The following is a 17,417-nucleotide window of genomic DNA, read 5'->3' as shown; positions in this document are numbered from 1 at the left end:
GAACTCACGACCTTGCGCTTGCCAGGCAGGCGCTGTGCCACTGAGCTAAATCCCCATTTTTTTTTTTTTGAGTCAGAGTGGTCTTGCTATGTTAGCCCAGGCTGGCCATGAACTCATGCCGATCCTTCTGCCTCAGCCCCCCAAATGCTGGGGTTACAGGCACCTGTCAGGCATTCTAATGTCTCATATACCCTGAGCCTTGGTCCCAGGCAGGAGAGTGTTGGGGGCAAATCTTTACGGGGGAATCACTGGCCAGAGAAAGAGGACACAGCTTGCCTGGCAGAACCCTCGCCTTTCAGGACTGCTCCATTCTGCCGGGCCCAGAGCCGTGGACAGGACGTGCCTGGCGGTGCCCAGGTCCCTGCCGCCCGGGGCCACCCCGACAGCTCAGGCTCTGCCTCCACCCCCCACCAAAGGTCCCTCCTCGTTGTAGAATTATGGCCTCTAAGCCACCACCACACGGGCCCCCTCCTCCTCTTGGCTGTGCGAATCTAAGACACAGCAATCCCAACCACTTGGAAAACTGTAAATTTGAGGACGACCAAGCCATTTTGCCAAAACAGTTTAATTAAAAAAAGGCGAAGAACCTGAAAAAACTGGGAGGGGAGGACGGGAGAGGAGAACCCAAAAGACCATACCGTGTGAGTCCACTGGCTCAGTCACAAAGAAACACAATCGTCAAAAAAGATATTTAAGTTTAATACAAATTTTATACAAAGAAAATGTGAAAAAATACTTCCATATGCTAAAAGCAATTATGCTTCACAAATAAGGCCAGCTAGGCTATTTTTTTTTTCTTTTTTGACAACTGCAATTCACAAATGTTCTTTCTCTTGTTTTCTTCTAGTAGCTCTTCTTATTTCTTTTCTAATATGGGTAACTAGCTGGAAACTGTACAGTTCGCATCCTCTTATTAACAATGAAGAGAAAGTAAATGAGACTGAAATGTACAACAAAATGTACTGGAATGATATCATACAATTAATTTTCTCATATACATACATCACCTTTTGCTTCTGATCAATGCCTTTTGTTTTACACAACATACAAAATGATACTACAGCATACGTAGTGTAACAGACAGCATGGCTCTTGCCTTCTCTCATACTGCCTCTGCTTCATGCTTACATAAAAACGTTGAACTGCATCTGGAAATAATACCTACATGCTCCATCCAGACGCACATGACCCTGCGTGTGTTCTGCCTCGGCCTTCCTGCCTCCGAGGAGAAAGCCTATCAAGGGTGTGTGGGCGTGGTTAAAGAAACCATAAAGCAAAGAAAACAGATTTTTCTTTGTTGCCAAGTTTATGACCCTAACACTTTCCTACCATCTCCCATTCTGCGATCTAGCTGAGCGGGGCTTGTTTCTGTGTAGCTTCTGTAAACGAGGTGGTTGTTTTTCCCTTTTAGGAGTCATCATTTAAATCCACAAAAGGACGCGTCCTTCTATGCATCCCTCTGGCCTGCAGGGCCCCGTCTGCAACATAGTAACAGAGGGCAGCGAGGGGCCGATGGCTTGGCGTGGTCAGTGTTCGGACTCCTGACTCTGCCACGCTGCTGGGGGACACCAGCTCAGCTCCCCCGCAGATCCAAGGACCAGGTCCCGTATGTGACACCAATCCCTGGGCCCAGCCCCAACCACTGGGGACCCCTGGGCATCCCTCTTCCCAACACCAAAACATTCTTTTTTGTTGTTGGGGTTTTTTTTTAGCTTGTTTTTCTTCTTCTTTTTTTGTATAAGTTAAAGTCAATACAAATATAAAAAGGAAAGGTACTCTAGGTTCAGTGACATCCACAATTGTACATTATTTACACCTAAAGCTTAGGGCTCAAGTGGTCGAACGGTCTCAGCAAGGCGATGCCGGACGTCGTGTAGTGTGGGTGCCCGGTGCCGAGCGCGCCGGCCGAGGCTGCGTTCCCATTTCTCAAGTCTCCGCTGGCCGCTCTGGCTCTGCCGTCCCCTTCTCCTGGGGTCCGAGTGGCTTCCCCGGGGCATGGGTGGCCTGGGGCACCAACTGCCCCTAGTCCCAGAAGGTGTCCAGCCGAGACTCTTTGGGGAGGAGGCTCTTGGCACTGGCCGCGCCGCTGTGCTCGGTGCGGCCTGACCCGCGCTTCTCCTCGCTGCTGCTCCAGGCGCTGGACTTGCTGCTCCGGGAATGGTCTGGGGAGGAAAGGGACATGGTCAGCACACCTGCCCTCGCCGAGGCACTTAACGCCTCGTCCTCGCCGGGAAGCCACCTTCCCGCCCCACTCCACACAGCACCAACGGTTAAGAGAAAGCCACCGACTCCCCTGCTCCTGCGGGTCTACACAGTACGAAGGTGAGACGGCTCCTGCTTGAGGGTTTAACAAGAACTGGCTGGCACACGAGGAGGGCGTCATGCTCGAAGGACAGATTAGTGAGAAAGGTGCTCTGCTGCCAAGGGAGGCATTTCCTGTGCTGTAGCCGGAACCGGGCACCTGCATGACGTCACTGAACGACACCAGGAACCCCATGCACTTGAGCTTCTGACCCTGGCCACTGGAGAGAGGCAGCAAAATCCAGCATGCAGTCTACTTACATTAATGAAGTTCCTCTTACAACTTATGGGTAACTTGAAAAGAGGACTCAGGGCTGAACCACAGGTGCCCGCCCAAGGGAGAGGACCGCAGAAGAGAAAGAGGGTCGACCAGATGGCTGAGTCCACTGGCGCACAGGCCCGTGGCTCCCGAGGGGGATGCACAGAGGGGTCAGCAAAGGATGCGGACCAGGTAAGAGCTAGGATGGCTTCGAGGACACAGTGCAGAGCTAGGGGTGGCTGAGGAAGAGGCCAGGAGGCAAAGGGAGACCCAGACAAGGTGTCCTGAAGAGCACCTCGCTACGGCACCCAAGTCTTTGGCTCCGCAGGAAGAGTGAGTGCCCACCCAGCAGCCGCCACCAAGAGCCCTCTGGGGCTTAGATCGCTCGCTTACGAGTGCGACAGACTTGTTTCTTTTCATTTTCTCAAGGTGGAACATTTGATTAAAAGAAGGTGAGTGTCAAGCTTAGAGACAGAATCAGAGTGGGTGAGGATGGGACCCGACCATGACCCACGGGGACTGCACTGACGGCTGCCTGGCCGACGGCCTTCGTGGGAAGGCAAGGGGAGCACAAAGAAAGCTCTCCAAGCAGGGACCACCCTCCTGGGGAGAACTCAAGCCTCCTGCACCGGTGGCCAAAGTGGGGCAGATTAAGGGAGGCCGATGAGGACAGGGCTGAGTCCTGATCCTGAAGCCACCTCTTCCTCGGTGCTTCCCTTACTCTCGATGCTTTTACTTCTGAGAGCTCTGGGGGTGATGGCCCTGGTCACCCCTACAGCACGAGGAAACCCCAATGTGTGACAGGAGGCCACGTCAAGTCCTTCGAGGTGAAGCGGGGACAGGGGCTTGAGGGACCCGAGGGACCCAACTGCTCTCAGGGCCAAGGGTGGAGAGAGTAAGGCTAATGCCCACAAGAAAACCATGTGCGCGCGCATCCGAAAGCAGGGTACCATGGGCAAAGGGGGCTAGGAAGGAACAGAGCAAAGCAAAGACCCGGCACCGAGAGGACAGGAAAGGACACGCCCACAGCAAACACAGACACACACAGACAAGGCTTCTCCCGGCAGCTTCCGTGAGACAGGCTCATACTTACACTTCTGGGCGGGGTAGTTGGGGTGCGGCTGGTGGTCTGTGGTGGTTGGGGCATAGGCAGGTTGCTTGTCACACCTTTTGCTAACTGAAGAGATAGCACAGTAGCCTCAGAGTCCGTCAGAGAGCTGCGGTTCCGTACAACCCCACGGGCTCGCGTGTCGCTGCTGTCACTAGAACCAGCTGGCTCCTTCCTAAGTCACCACGCTCCAACTCAGCGCACCCGTGGGGGGCTACAACTCTGCAACAGCGCGGAGCAAACCACGAGCAGGAGCAATGCACACGGCGCGGCAGGGCGGGGCGGAAGGGAGGTACACGAGGACACACAGCAATTCAGCGCTCAGGGAACCAGGAAGTCTCAGGGTTTTGCAATCCTCAGAAGCAAAAATCCCGGAAGCACTCGCTCTACCAATAAGCCCAGTCTGACCAGGGAAACAGGGGCAGGAGTGACCTTCTGCAGCCTGGGTGAGGACAAAACCGTGAGGCTGGACAAGGTACAGCGGGGGGACCCCCGAAGTCACACCCGAAACTAAAGATCCGGAAACCCCGTGAGGTGAAAGGAATCTCCGTACAAACCACTGATGGAGTGAAGATTTTGGTAAGGGCAAAAAAAAGCAAAGTGAGAATACAGTAAGGAAACTCAGGGAAGCACAGGCTGCGCAGGCGCACACCCACGCCCACACGAGCGGCAGTCGGTCACGAGGGCACAAGCGAGGGTGGACTCAGAGGACAGGTGGACTCAGAGGACACAGCAGACGACACCGCAGTCCCAGAGAGAATGCACAGCAGGGAAGGAGCAGAGGGGCCACCTAGAGAGGCGAGGCCGGCCGGGCGGCACAGAACTGGCACAGAACCTCGGGACAGGGGCTGCCCTGGGCCACAGTTATCCCGAGCCACAACCTCGGGCAAGGAAGAGACCTGCCCTCGGGGAGGGAAGAACAGTCGCAAGGGACCTCCACTCTCAGCTCTTCAGGCTCCACAGGCTATAAACAAAGTCAGGAAACAGAGGCCCATGGAGGTACGGCACCACAAACACGGAGGGAAGGGCTAGGTGCAGCAGGGGGCCTGGGCTTGGGCCTGGACACAGGTTTTCTGTGCTCGATGCTTCTCTGGACTCTGCACCTGCTGCTTTGGGTGGAATCTCACAGGAAAGCTGCAGAAGAGGCCCGGCCCACCGAGGGAGGGGCTCCGGGGGCCCTTCTCACCACTCCTCCTAAGGGGCTCCCCAGGCCCCGCCCGACACCAGGTACGGGGGAGCAGCTAGGAGAGCCCACGTGGCTGCCACCCACCGGCCTCTCCACCACGTCCGAGGCCATGTCCCCGACACCATCCATGAGAAGCCAGTGGCGGCAACACTGCTGGCTGTGTGCAGAGCAGTGTGTCTTTTGGCTGTGCCTCGACCTTCATCACGAAGGGCCTTGGTGAAAAAGCACAGAAACGGCAGAGGACTGCGCTTCCGGGCAGGCCTGAGGCTCTCTCTGGTGTTCCTCCCTCTGCTCACACATGCGGATGCCTACACAGCGCTGACTGAAATTGTGTGCATGTGTGCGTGTGCGCGCGCGCACACACATATATGTGTGTTCCAACCCTAGGGATTGAGCACGGAGCCTTCAAACTGAGCTATATCCCAGGCCTTTTTATCTTGAGGTAGCATCTTACGAAGTCCCTAAGTTGCCCAGTCTAAGCTTCAACTTGCAGTCCTCCTGCTTCAGCCTCCCAGAGTCCACAGAGCTGGGATGACGGGTGTGGGCCAGCAGGCCCAGCTGCTTTGGGTTCTGTTTTTTGTGGGGATGGAACTAAGGGCCTCGTGCATGCCAGAAAAGCACTCTCCCAGATGAGCCGTGTGGATGCGCCGCGCCCAGCCTCGCTGTGGGTCCAGGGGTGGGGTTCACCTCCTTCACTGCAGTACTGCACCCACCTCAATCTTTGCCTCAGACCTGGGGAACAGCCCTTTCCAGCATGGAAATCCCAAGATTCTCAGCCACCTGCTTTTCTGTGGGTTTTGTTTTTGTTTTTGAGACAGGTTCTCCCTCTGTAGCTCAGGCTGGCCTTGAACTTGCAGCGATCTTCCTGCCTCAGGCTTCCAAGTGCTGGGATTATAGGTATGCGCTACCACACCTGGCATCCTGCTCTTGTTTGGACACAGGGTTTTAAAAGAACACAGACCTTAATGTATCCTTGCCTGGCAATGGCTTGGGGGTCAGGTGGCAAGTGTCAGCATATGGCGGGTGCTGGGACAGAAGCCGGAGGGCTGAGCGAGGAGCGGTGAGGGGCAGGGGAGGTGGAAGGAATGCGAGGAGACGGCTAAAGGGCTGAGGGAGGAGATGACAGGTTTCAGCTTGTGCTGCCCGCTGTGGCAGCCATTAGCCCCGAGCTGCTATTTATAGTAAGCAGAATGAAATCTCAGTTCCACTCCTCAGTCACGTGAGCTGCCACTCGAGGGCTCAGCAGCCACTGGCGGCCAATGCAGGTCTAAGGATGCTCCCAAGGAGGTGGGGTGCCCAGGAAGGAAGTGGAGGCGCGAGATGGTTCAACGTCCCAGGAAGGAGACGGTCAAGAATGAGGACTCCGGCTGCAACGATGGCCAGGGAGGTGGCGGCAGCCAGGTGTGGGAGCCTGGGCAGGGCTGGCCTCACAGGGGCGACAGAGGCAGGGGCTGGGGTGTAGCAGACGGCATGGGGTGTCGCTGTGGAAGCTGGAGTCCTAGGCTCTGAAAGGAACTTGGTGAGCTGGGGGTGGATGAAGATCTCTGCCCTGAGGGTCAGTGATGAAGAAGTCTGTGCTCTCAGGTGACATCCAGCAAAGCCCCGGGCCGGAGCAGGTGAGCTGGGCCCTGTCAGTGAGGCTGCACCGGAAGCTCAGGCCACGGAAGGTTTAGAGGGGAGGACTAAGAGGAAGAGCAGGGTCCACGGAGCCGGGTGGGAAACCCCAGAGATCACTGCCCTGGGAACTGAGCCATATGGATGTGCCATTAGGCAGCCGCTTCTGACAGCATGGAAGCCATGAGTCCCTGAATCTCCTCGCCCGGTGGTGGTGTCCAGGTCTGCGCGGAGGTCCTGGTCCCCATGGTCACCCCCTGAACTACCTGGGTACCAAGTCACTCCACTGGGCCTCAGTCCCTCCTCTGTGTCACTCTGTGTCAGGGAAGCAGTAACCCCCGTCACATGGGTCAGGTGTCAATGTGACGAGTGTCTGTGCTGCTTCCCCTTCTGGAAGACCCAGGAGGCGCCCTTCTGTCCGCCTCTGACACTCCAAGGGGATGGATGGGCGTTTCCTGCCTTATTCAGGCCCCTTCCACCCGCTTCCCGCCAGAGTCACCACCATCTGCAAGGCCTCTCCCCTCCCCACTCCACGCTGAACCTTCCCCTCCATGCTTGTTCCTCGATGCCAGGGGCCGCAGCCCAGGCAACCAACAACCCACTCCTGTACACGGAGATTCACGGTCACACAGCCGACACTGGCTTCCTTATTACATCTGCTGTCCAAAACCATGCATCTGGTCAGACACCATGCAGCCTGCAGTGCTTAACACGCTACACGGCCCTTTACAAAAAATGTGCCAGCCCCTGGTCTGGCTAATACCTCACTCATCTCAGAGACGGACCGGACCCGGACAGTCTCCTCCCAACAGTCCCCGCAGAAGTGGCTTTACTAACACCCCCCAACGCCACGTCACTCGAACTACCTCACTACTCCAGAATCCAGCGTCTGAAACCGTATTTCCCGACTCAGGCCTCTCCTGCACCACCTTCGAAATTTGCATGTGTCCACGATCCTCCTCTACATTTCTTAGTTCATGTTTTATAACTTATTTTTGAACTTAAATTTTAAGAGACTTTTATCACCACCAAAGGTACAAAAATCAGTTAGACTTGGAACAAGTAGAAGGCAGCTCTTCAAATTAACATAATAAAAACCCAAAAGGTAGCACCACCAGGCTGCTGGAATCCAAAGTGTGCTCTCAGTGAGAGAGACAAGCACAGCTTAGCGCCACACTGCGCCTGGGCCCCGGGACTGAAGAGAGCGCAGTGGCCTCCTCTTTCTTGTCTCACAAAACTGAGGATCAAACGCAGCGCTTGAGCACAGCGCTCTGTCCCATCCCTTTTATTCTTTATTTTGAGGCAAGGTCTCAGTAAGCTGCCCCGGCTAGGCTCCCACTTGCAATTTCCCTGCCTCCACATCCTAAGCAGCTGGGATTAGAGGCAGTGCCACACCCAGGGGAATCTGCTGTTTCGTAAACACTGTACTTGAATCGTATTCAGTGCCAAGTTCATGTCCTCCAAGTCAGCTCCGGCCACTCTGTCGTATCTCTGCCGTCCAAGCCCACGCCCAGCCAGGTCCTGCCCCCTTGGGAAGCATCGCTAGCCATCCTCTCAGCGCACCCTGCTTCCTCCTCTACACACTCAACTTGCAAAAGTGAAATTAAATTCTGGGTGTTCAGCCACTGAGAATCTATCACCAGGCAAAAGGATCTTGGAGCTGAGATGAGAGGCAAGAGAGAATCCCAAGAACGCTCCTCAGCGAGGAAGGCACGTTTCTGAACTCTGCTGCAATGACCAAACTGGTTTAGGAGGATGTAGGAAAAGGACTTCCTGGGCTAGAAGAGAAGACTGTTCCAACCCCAGAGAAGATTCCAGAAAATTCCCTCAACCGGCCCAGGTATCCCCCAGAGGAAAGGCCTGTCCACAAACACAGCCCTTCCACACACAGTCTTTACCTCTCTGGGGCTCAGGTGCCCTCACGCACCCAACACCACTGGGACCTCAGGAGCTTCCCACAGCTCCTTATCTCATCGTTCTCCTGAGAGCAGAACCTTGTGTGCAAATTGCTTTACATGGATTCCCCAATAAGCCAAACAAACATGGGCAAGTCTGACCAGTGTGGAGAGGTGCTGGAAAACTGCCTTGCCCGGACACACCCTCACCCCCACAGGCCCCCCGCAAGGCACCCCATCCTCCTTAAACCACTGCCATAAACCCTTCTCCCTGACAAAATGGCTCCACACCCACCCCACTGTAAAGCATGATCCGCCCACCAGGGGGCAACATACCAGAGCCTTGGTTGGAGCCTAAGAGAATGGAGGAGGGCGTCTCTCTGGAGCCTGAAAGGTCTAGGGTCTAGAAACACAAAACAAAAATGGATTTAGTTTTTTTGTTTTTTGGTTTTTTTTTTTGTTTTTTTGAGACAGGGTTTTGTTATGCAGTTCAGGCTGGCCTTGAGCTCGCTTTGTAGCCCAGGCTGGTCTCGAACTTAAAACGATCCTCCTCCCTCAGCCTCCCCAGTACTGGGATTACAGGTGGGATTACAGGCATGTGCCACCATGACCTGCTTAGAACATTCTGTTTCCTAAACTTCACCCAGTACCCTCACCACCTCCAGATTTTTGCTATATCAAGAATTCTATCAATTCTCTTTTGTTACCCGTTAGCCTTTTACGAAGGAACAGTACCAGTGAAACCACAGTGCTTTTACTGAGAGGTAAAAACTGATCAGTGTGCCCCGTGACTAGTCCTTGCATAAAATTAATGTCACATACACCGCTTGCTGGAAAATGAGCAGGTGCCACCTTCATGATCCAATCTGGCAGCGATTAGCAATTTAAATCTAAATTAAATAAAATTAAATAAAACTCAAAAACCAGATCCTTGGTCAAATGAGCCACCTTTTGAGTCCTCAACAGCTGCAGGTGGTGGCCCCTGTGGAGGACCACCTAGCCGCCTCTTCTTGAAAGAGGAGCGATCGTCTCCATTTTGGCTGAGCCTGACCCTGTTTCCATGTATTGATATGTACAGAACTGGCTGGGACTTTTCCTGATCCCTTCAACTGGCTTTAAGCAATGCATATCGGTCTAGCCCAAGTGCTGATAATAGTCTTTGAAGACAGCAGGAGTGTTTCCCCCAGACCCCCACTGTTCCCTTGTGTGAGCCCTGAAGAGGCAGGATGTTGAGCCAATGCTCCACTGTAGCTGTCTATGACTTCCTGGGGCTTCAAAGACCACACACCAGAGCTGAAGCCAGAACCCAAACCATCAGATACTACCTCAGTTGTGTCATGCACATTACTCTTTCTGCAGATCCTTCTCTGCATATTGCAGAGGTGATTGCAGGCCTCCTACCTAGCCCAGCTCACAGCACTCACCTACTTCCCGCCATACTCATAGTCACTCATCCTCAAGCCACTCCCTTCTTCACGGATTCGTAAAACCCAGATTCGGTCCTGGGTCGAGGCCTTTGTCCAGGGTAGCCATCACCCTAGCTGGACTTAGGACCCCTTGGCTCCCCACAACTACAAATATGCCTTAGAGTCTTTATTCTGGCCATGGGCTGCACTGGAAGTGGTAGATTGGAATTAACTCACTAGAATTCCAGTAACTTTTCCATGGGATTACAAATATAAGCTTCCCGGACCGAGACGAGGACCAGGAGGGCTCTCTAAACTCACCGAGCCACTGTCCTTGCTTTTCTCAGTTGATGGCTCCTTCTCTTTGGTGGCGCTGGCCGTGTCCGCAGGGGCTGCCGGGGCGCTGGAGGAGCTCCCCTGAGAAGGCTTGTTTACTGTTTCCGCATTTACCTCGGCATCTGCTTCCTGCTGAGGGGCAGTAGCTGGGGACAAAGCGGAAAGAAAGAAGCCGCATGGAAGCCAGTGTCATGGTTTCGGGCCTCACCCAGTGGCCCCGTGGCTCAACACCAACATAACCCAAGCAAGCTCCGTGAAGCAAGCCCACCCCACCTGATCCAAGCCACCGTGGCCAGACTCCCGATGCTTCCGGAAGCTGGGTTCCACATTCTACTACTTAGCAATTCAAGATTCCAATCATTCTGGGAACCATCCACACGAGTCAGCCTGTGGCTTCCAAGGGAAGACGCCCTCTGTCACAGCCTCTAGGCTTAGATCTGTCTCCACCTTGTCGACCCATTGTTGTGTGACCCAGGGCAAGGACACCCTGAGAAAAGCAGCGTGTCAGAGGGAGGCATGGAGCTTCTGGACATGGTAGGAACTTGGATGAACAGTGTGGGCACCCAAGAGTAATTTACGGACAACAGATGTCAGGCAACAAAGAAAAGGAAGCTGAGGGACGGCTTGAACATCTCGCGATGACAGCACAAGTTTGCCAGCTGCCACAGGAGTTAGGGGAGGCACCAGGGGACTGCACTCCACAGAAGGAGACATAAGGCCCCCCGGTTTTGTAAATAAAGTTTTGTTGGTACGGAGCCCTTCCATCCACTTTTGTACCTGAGGCTGCCTTCAGGCTGGCAGAGTGAAGGTAAGGGGCTGACAGGGACCCTGAGGTCCCTAACCCCTCAGGTATTCACTGTGGCCCCTCACACGAGAAGTGTGCCGGTTCCTACACTGGAGGCCCTCAAATGTAAATCACACGGCACGTTTACAGATTCGCCACATACTACCTTGTGTTATTCATAAATACTTTTTTTTTTGGTACCAGGAATCGAACTCTGCACATTGCACTTGGCAGGCAGGTGCTTGTGTCGCTGAGCTGTATCCCCAGCCCTATAAATACTTTTAATAAATTATTTAAGATGCAGACTTTCAGCTGTTTACTTTTTGGCTGTGCTGGGGATTGAAACCAGGGCCTATGAAAGCTAGACAAGTGCTACACCAAGAAGAGCTCCACTTCCAGGCCAAGACTTTTCATTCTACCTACAGAAAGCTAGGACGTTTTGTCAGAAATGAGCCCTAGTTGTATATATATATTTTTTGGCGGGGCAGGGGGGGGGCCCCTGGGGGGGGTTTCCGGTTCCAGGAACCGAACTCACGACCTCGCATTTGCTAGGCAGGCACTGTGCCACTGAGCTAAATCCCCAGCCCAAGCCCTAGTTGTAAAGATTAACTTGTCAGTATTACAGTTCAGTCCCGACCAGGGAGCGTCTCCTGCTGGAGGCGCCAGGCTTGCAGCTCGCCCGCTCTGCATTAGAAAGGCCAACTGCAAATACCCTCGAGCATCCTCAATGACAGCTTCGTTCCAAACCAACATCTTTTCCTCAAAATTGTAATCCACATTATTTAAAGCCCTGGCTCCATTACTCCCAAAACAGCAGAGGTTCTCAACATCAGTACTACGGACTCTCAGCAGGATCATTCTATGCAGAGGCTACACTGCAGATTTGGGGCATCCCTGGCCCAAGAGATTAAGGACTCTGCAAAGGAGACAGGTCAGAAACAACCGGCTACACGGCTGCATGTCCCTCTCTTGTGCACAAGTGGTTTGTAAGAAGAGTGACAAGGGCTGGCCAGCCACCCTCCGGGTATCAACCCAACCAAGGCCCCTGTGGCCCACAGGAGGGTGACACTGGGCCTCCACCGGTGCAGAAAAGCGCCCCAGTTACCTGACTGGGTGCAGGACTTCATGTGCTCGGGCCAGTGGGCCTGCTGGCAGGGGTAGTCACAGTAGCTGGTGTTCCAGCAGCAGTAGAAGATGGCCTCCTTCTTGCAGTTTGCACACCACTGCTTCTTCTTGGTCTCGTCCACCGCCTGCTGCTTCTCAAGTTCCAGCTGCTTCTTCACCTCGGCAATGAGCCGGTCCCGCTCCTGTTCCAGGCTCTGCCGCATCTCAGCCATGGTCAGCTCTGGCAGAGGAGGAGAGGACACTGGCTGCGTCACCAACTCCTGCGCCCGTGTGCAAGGACAGCAGATCCCCAGATTCTCCGACGCTTGCACACACTCTGACTCAAAGCGCCCCCCACTGGCTGTGGCCGCTGGCTATCACCAGCCGCTCTGAGCATGAAGACAATAGGACCCCCACAGTGAGTCGCAACCCCAAGGTCCACTATGGGAATTTTATCATCAGTGTGAGGCTTTTCCCCATCAATAAACACTTACATGACATCTACTATATGCAGGCGCAGCTCTGAACACTGTATAAATGTTAACTCATGTCATCTGCGTAACAATCCTTCAGGCTAAGTACTGTCCTTCTACCGCTTGACAGATGAGGAAACAGACATTCAGCTACTGAGGGCAGCGCTAAGCTCACCTCACAGACACTTTCTTGCAGGTGGATCCTGAGGCACTGGATCCAATCAATCAGCCAGGACACTGTGGTTGATCTTTATGCTAACAGGCTAATATTAAGCTGCTCAGCTTACCGAGATTTTTCAACAACTTTACTTCAAACAGTTGAGTCCATGTGCAAATCATTTGCGAGTGGCCTACAGGCCAAAATAAAAATAAATGGTTCCTCAATTTTCTTTCTTTTTTCTTTCATCTTTTTGAGACGGTCTCGCTATCCAGTTCAGGCTGGCCTTGAGCTCATTTTGTAGCCCAGGCTGGTCTCAAACTTGCAATGATCCTCCTGCCTCAGCCTCCCGAGTGCTGAGATTCCAAGTGTGAGCCACCAGGCCCAGCCCTCAATTCTTTAAACACTCTCCTGAAACTTACAATAAGTACAAAAGAATGCACACAGACCACAGCTGGGCTTGGCTCTGCTAGCAAAGGCTCTGGAGGAACTACTGCTGCTTTTGGAAAGCCTTTACTAATGGCCACATGGAATGATAGAACCAACAAACTATCTTTCTCCACATTGTAAGGTACACAATACACATCTGAGTATTTGTAAAAACACCGACATGATGGTGCATGCCCGTAATCCCAACACTCAGGAAGCTGAGGCAGGAGGATTGCTTCTAGTTTGAGGGCAACCTGGACTAGCTAGTGAGTTTGAGGCCAGCCTGAATGCCACAGCAATACCATCCCAAAATAACAACAACAAAAAAAAACTACATTCATTGATGAACAGGGGAAAGTCCCAGACTTGAATCACGGCTGGGTGACTCGGAACAACTTCCTTTAATACATCTGTGCCTCATTTTCTTCACTTGAGAACTAGGGATTTTAGCAGAACTCCTTACCATGACAACATAGGTAAGAAATAAAATAGTAAATCTCTGCCACAGTTACAGCTCATTAAGTCAGTGTTACTACTGTCATTAACTTATTGTTGTTGATTTAGACGCTCCTCCACTTGTAACGGGGTCACGTCCTGATAAAGCATCATACACTGACAGTAAGTGGGTACTCCGACCTAGCGTACATCCTAGCTCAGCAGCACATCGTTCACAGGGCCCCAGCTCCTTCCCTCAGGATCTTGGGCTGACTGGGAGCTGCAGCTGCTGCCGTGCCCAGCATCACAGAGGAGATCAGACTGCACACCAGTAGCTCAGGAGAGACGAAATCACAAAACCAGATGTGTGCTGATTTTGCCCCATCAGAAAGTCAAGGAATTTAAAGCCGAACCATCATAAATGAGGAATCATTTCTATCTTGAGAGAAGAAAGCAGGGGTCCCCAACACCCCTTTTACACCTGGCTCCAAGGTCCTATGTTCAGGTGCACAACTCCTGAGCCTAGATTTCCCTCCAGGAAGGCAAGAGGGTCACACTCAAGCCCCGGGCAGTCCAGACCTCAGGCCGGGCCTCACCCAAGTTGTGTTTCATCTCGGACAGCTCCTGCTGGTGCAGCCACTGCAGCTTCTCAATCTCAATCCTCAGCCTGCGGATCTGCAACAGAGAGAAGAGTCTTGTTATGGTTTATGTCTGTGTGTCCCCCCAAAGCCTCATGGGGCCATGAGGCAGGCTTTAAGAGTTTGATTATGGGTGTGAGAGCTGCACCCGCCCTGGGGTGGATAGTTTGCATATGTAAGGGAGAGGAAAAGAGTGCTTGAGGCCATTCCTCCCCCATTCTGCCCTGGTGTGTGCTTTTTGCTTTTGCTGCGTTCTGCCGCCATCAGCTGTAGCACTCTGCCATGTGCCACTCTGCCTTATAATCTGCCAGGTACGGACTGAAACCTCCACGAACTGTAAGTGAAATAAACCTTTCCTTCCTTAATTTTGGACGTCAGGTATTTTGTCCCAGCAACGAGAGAAAAGTAACCAAAACAAGTCTCAAAGGGCCAGCAGCAGCTACGGGCAAGGGGTCCCAGGAGGCCAACCCAGGATGCAGGCAGCTAGCTTGGTGCTGGTGTCCCACAGCGCCAATCCAGACGGGGCACAAGGGTGAACTGAACCCCAAGCAACAGAGGCTGGCCTCCTTTTCCAAAAAATATGGCATCAGAAAAAGCCACATGAAGTGAAGATAAGGACCATATTTTCATGTAACTAAAAAGTAAAAAAACTGATGAAAGTTTTGAACTTAAAAAAAACCCAAAACAAAAAAACCCTGACAACTCAGGTAGCTGTAACCTATCACCTATCAGCGCCTAGGTGGGTCCAGACTCACGCACCGACACACAATTCCAAAAGCCCAACAGCTGAAGACCGAAGTATCTCTTCAGAGATGGATGAATTTAGGACTAAAGTGACTTGGAGAGAAAAAAGTAAACCTGAGCTAAAGCGATGAAGCCATTTCCGTGTTTATCAGTGGTTCTCCAGTCAGGCATCGTGTCACCCATGACGATGACAGTGTCTGCAGTCAGTGCTAGCTGTCACAACTGGCGAGTGCCACTGGCACTTAGTGGGTGGAGGCCAGCAGCGGTGGTGAACATGCTGCAGCCTCAGGATGCCCAGGGCAGAGGGCTGCGTGGGGCAAACGTCCATCGTGCTGAGCAAGGGGAAAACTGATTCCTCCCAAACAGTGTGCACGATCACATTTCACTACAGAAGCGTTGTGTCTAATTCTGGGGCTTCGTGTGACCCCTCTAAAACCCGAAAAATTCTGGCGTGCATCTGGATCAGAGACCCAGGGGAGGTATTATGGCATTATGGAACTCATACTTGCTTTCTGTGTTGTTTTCTTTTTTGAGACAGGGTCTCGCTATGTAGGCCCAGGCTGATCCTCCTGCCTCAGCCTCCCAAGTGCTGGGATTGCAGGAAGGTGCCAACACGCCTGGCACTGGACCCATACATACTTTCAAGCACACACCTATTCTTATCCCCAGTATAACTGTAAAGAAGGTCACACTAGTAAAAAGAAATATCTACATATATATCTCCAACCCACTTCCACCCTCAGTGGGTTAACTCAGGCTTTGGTTCTGGCTGTTCAATCAGAAATGAACGGATTGCACAGGGCAGGGCAGTGTCCACAGCCCGGATCTGGCCAAAGGAAAAGTGGCCCAGCTCCACCCACTGCCGGCAGAGCAGCTGGGAACCCGCACAGGGACCCCTGCGGGGTTTTCAGGCAGCTTCTTTGTGTGCCACCTTCAGAGTGACCTGTAAACAACACCCTTAGCAAATAAAGAATTCACGTGTCAGCTCTGACCTCCGCGATTGTGCTTCCAGTAGTGTTTTTGGAAAGATCGTTATATATTTCTGTCATCGTTCCTTTTATCGCATCCATCATCTGAAAGATAAAAACAGAAACAATTCGGATGATCGCTCTCCGTGGCTTTTCTAGGTGACACAAATCTAACGCCCGTGTGAATAAAGCAGCTCAAGTCCGGGAGCCAGTGTCCTTTCCAAGACACTGGGCGTCTTTGGATGTCGTGACAAGGGACGGAGCGGAGGACAGGCTGCGGCTGGGAGCCGGTGGGAGGAAGCGAGGGATGCTGCCAGGTGCCCTGCAGGGCCCAAGATACCCCACAGCCAAGGATGACCTCAGCCTGGCGACCAGAGCATCCCGGCAATGAGGCGGAGAAAGCTTGCTACCGGGCAAGGTGAGAATCACCCACAACTTCCGGGCTCCTATTCCGGAGGTCGACACAACTGCAGCACTGGTGTCCCCGCCACAGCCGCAACTGCAAAGGCCACTCGGCCCCTGGGTATGTTTTATTTGGCCAATGCATTAGGTTTGAAGGCAAGATTATTTTGTTTTGCTGCTATTAATTCTTTATTCTTTAAAAAAAGGGGAGGGTATATTTTAAAGACCCGCAATTCAGAGAACACACAATTCACCACTCAAGGGCACAGCTACGGGCCAGAGGTGTAGCCCAGTGGTACAGCACATGCTTAGCATGCACAGGTCCTGAGGATTAAGAATACACAACTCATGGCATCCAGAAACGGGGGAAAAAAAAAAAGAAAGAAAAAGAAAAAATGCTTTTTCCCATGGTTTTTAATACATTTGGCTATGTATCTATCATCACAATTCTAGAGCTTTTACCAAAAAGAACTCTTTCCCTTTTAGCCACTATCCCCACATCTCCCCTCGTCTCCCTGACAACCGCGAATTTGCTTTCTGTCTCTCTGGATTTTCCTACTGTGGACACCGTGTATGACTGGGTTCTTGCAACTTGCAGGACTCGGCGACCAGCCCTGAGGCTTCCCCCGGCCGCCCCCGCAGGTGAGTACTTCACTCCTTTCAGTCCACCGTGGGGATGCTGCTGCTTTGTCATTCTGATGCCTTTCCTCCGGCCACAGCCTTTCCAGCTCATTTCCTACCCTTTCTTTAACCATCAGAGCCCTGAAGGCATCAGCAGGTTTCTGAAACCAGCCAAGTGCCCTGCGGCAGCCAGCCGGATATTTGACTGGCAAATATTGGTGGGATGAATTCCTCCCCTCCCTCCCACCGGGCCGCCGAGAAGCGGGGCGGGGGCGCAGACAGCGTCTCAGGCCTGCCCCACCTGCTGCCAGTCTCTCCCACGCTTCCTGCTTCCGCGGCGGGCAGGACAGAGCGCACCCTCGCACCTGGAGCCTTGCTCCCCATCATGACTTCCGACCAGCTGTATTCTCTGGGCCTGTTTCCCCGCGGAAAAACCAAAGATAACCGCAGTGCCCCTGTGCAGGCTGCGCACAAGGATTACGTGAGAAAACTACGCAGCAGAGACCGGCTGGTTGCATACCTGCTGCAGAGGTAAATACTCCTCTGTTCATCACACT

The 17,417-nt window shown here is 53.0% G+C and overlaps 1 protein-coding gene across 15 annotated transcripts in view; it reads right to left on the bottom strand.

Moving 5' to 3' along the window:
* Window positions 1-546: 546 nt before the first annotated feature.
* The window catches only part of Zmynd8 (zinc finger, MYND-type containing 8), a 135,341-nt gene continuing 118,470 nt past the window's right edge, over window positions 547-17,417 (bottom strand). For 10 of the 15 annotated variants that reach the window (XM_005392351.2, XM_005392347.2, XM_005392356.2 and 7 more), the window contains 7 exons: window positions 15,862-15,942; window positions 14,084-14,162; window positions 11,995-12,234; window positions 10,091-10,251; window positions 8,700-8,766; window positions 3,654-3,737; window positions 547-2,162 (listed from right to left, as the gene is read on the bottom strand). In XM_005392351.2, the coding sequence (XP_005392408.1) occupies window positions 2,023-2,162; window positions 3,654-3,737; window positions 8,700-8,766; window positions 10,091-10,251; window positions 11,995-12,234; window positions 14,084-14,162; window positions 15,862-15,942 (852 nt within the window). In that variant the 3' untranslated portion in view covers window positions 547-2,022. The remainder of the gene's footprint in view (window positions 2,163-3,653; window positions 3,738-8,699; window positions 8,767-10,090; window positions 10,252-11,994; window positions 12,235-14,083; window positions 14,163-15,861; window positions 15,943-17,417) is intronic. The other 5 variants (XM_013518311.1, XM_005392353.2, XM_005392357.2 and 2 more) reach the window with 1 other exon arrangement.

Source organism: Chinchilla lanigera, unplaced genomic scaffold, assembly GCF_000276665.1.
Source record: "Chinchilla lanigera isolate Chin_1 unplaced genomic scaffold, ChiLan1.0 scaffold00044, whole genome shotgun sequence".
In the NCBI taxonomy this organism is placed as follows: Eukaryota; Metazoa; Chordata; class Mammalia; order Rodentia; family Chinchillidae; genus Chinchilla; species Chinchilla lanigera.
Note: the sequence above shows the minus strand (reverse complement) of the source record. Positions and strands in the feature narration are given on the sequence as shown.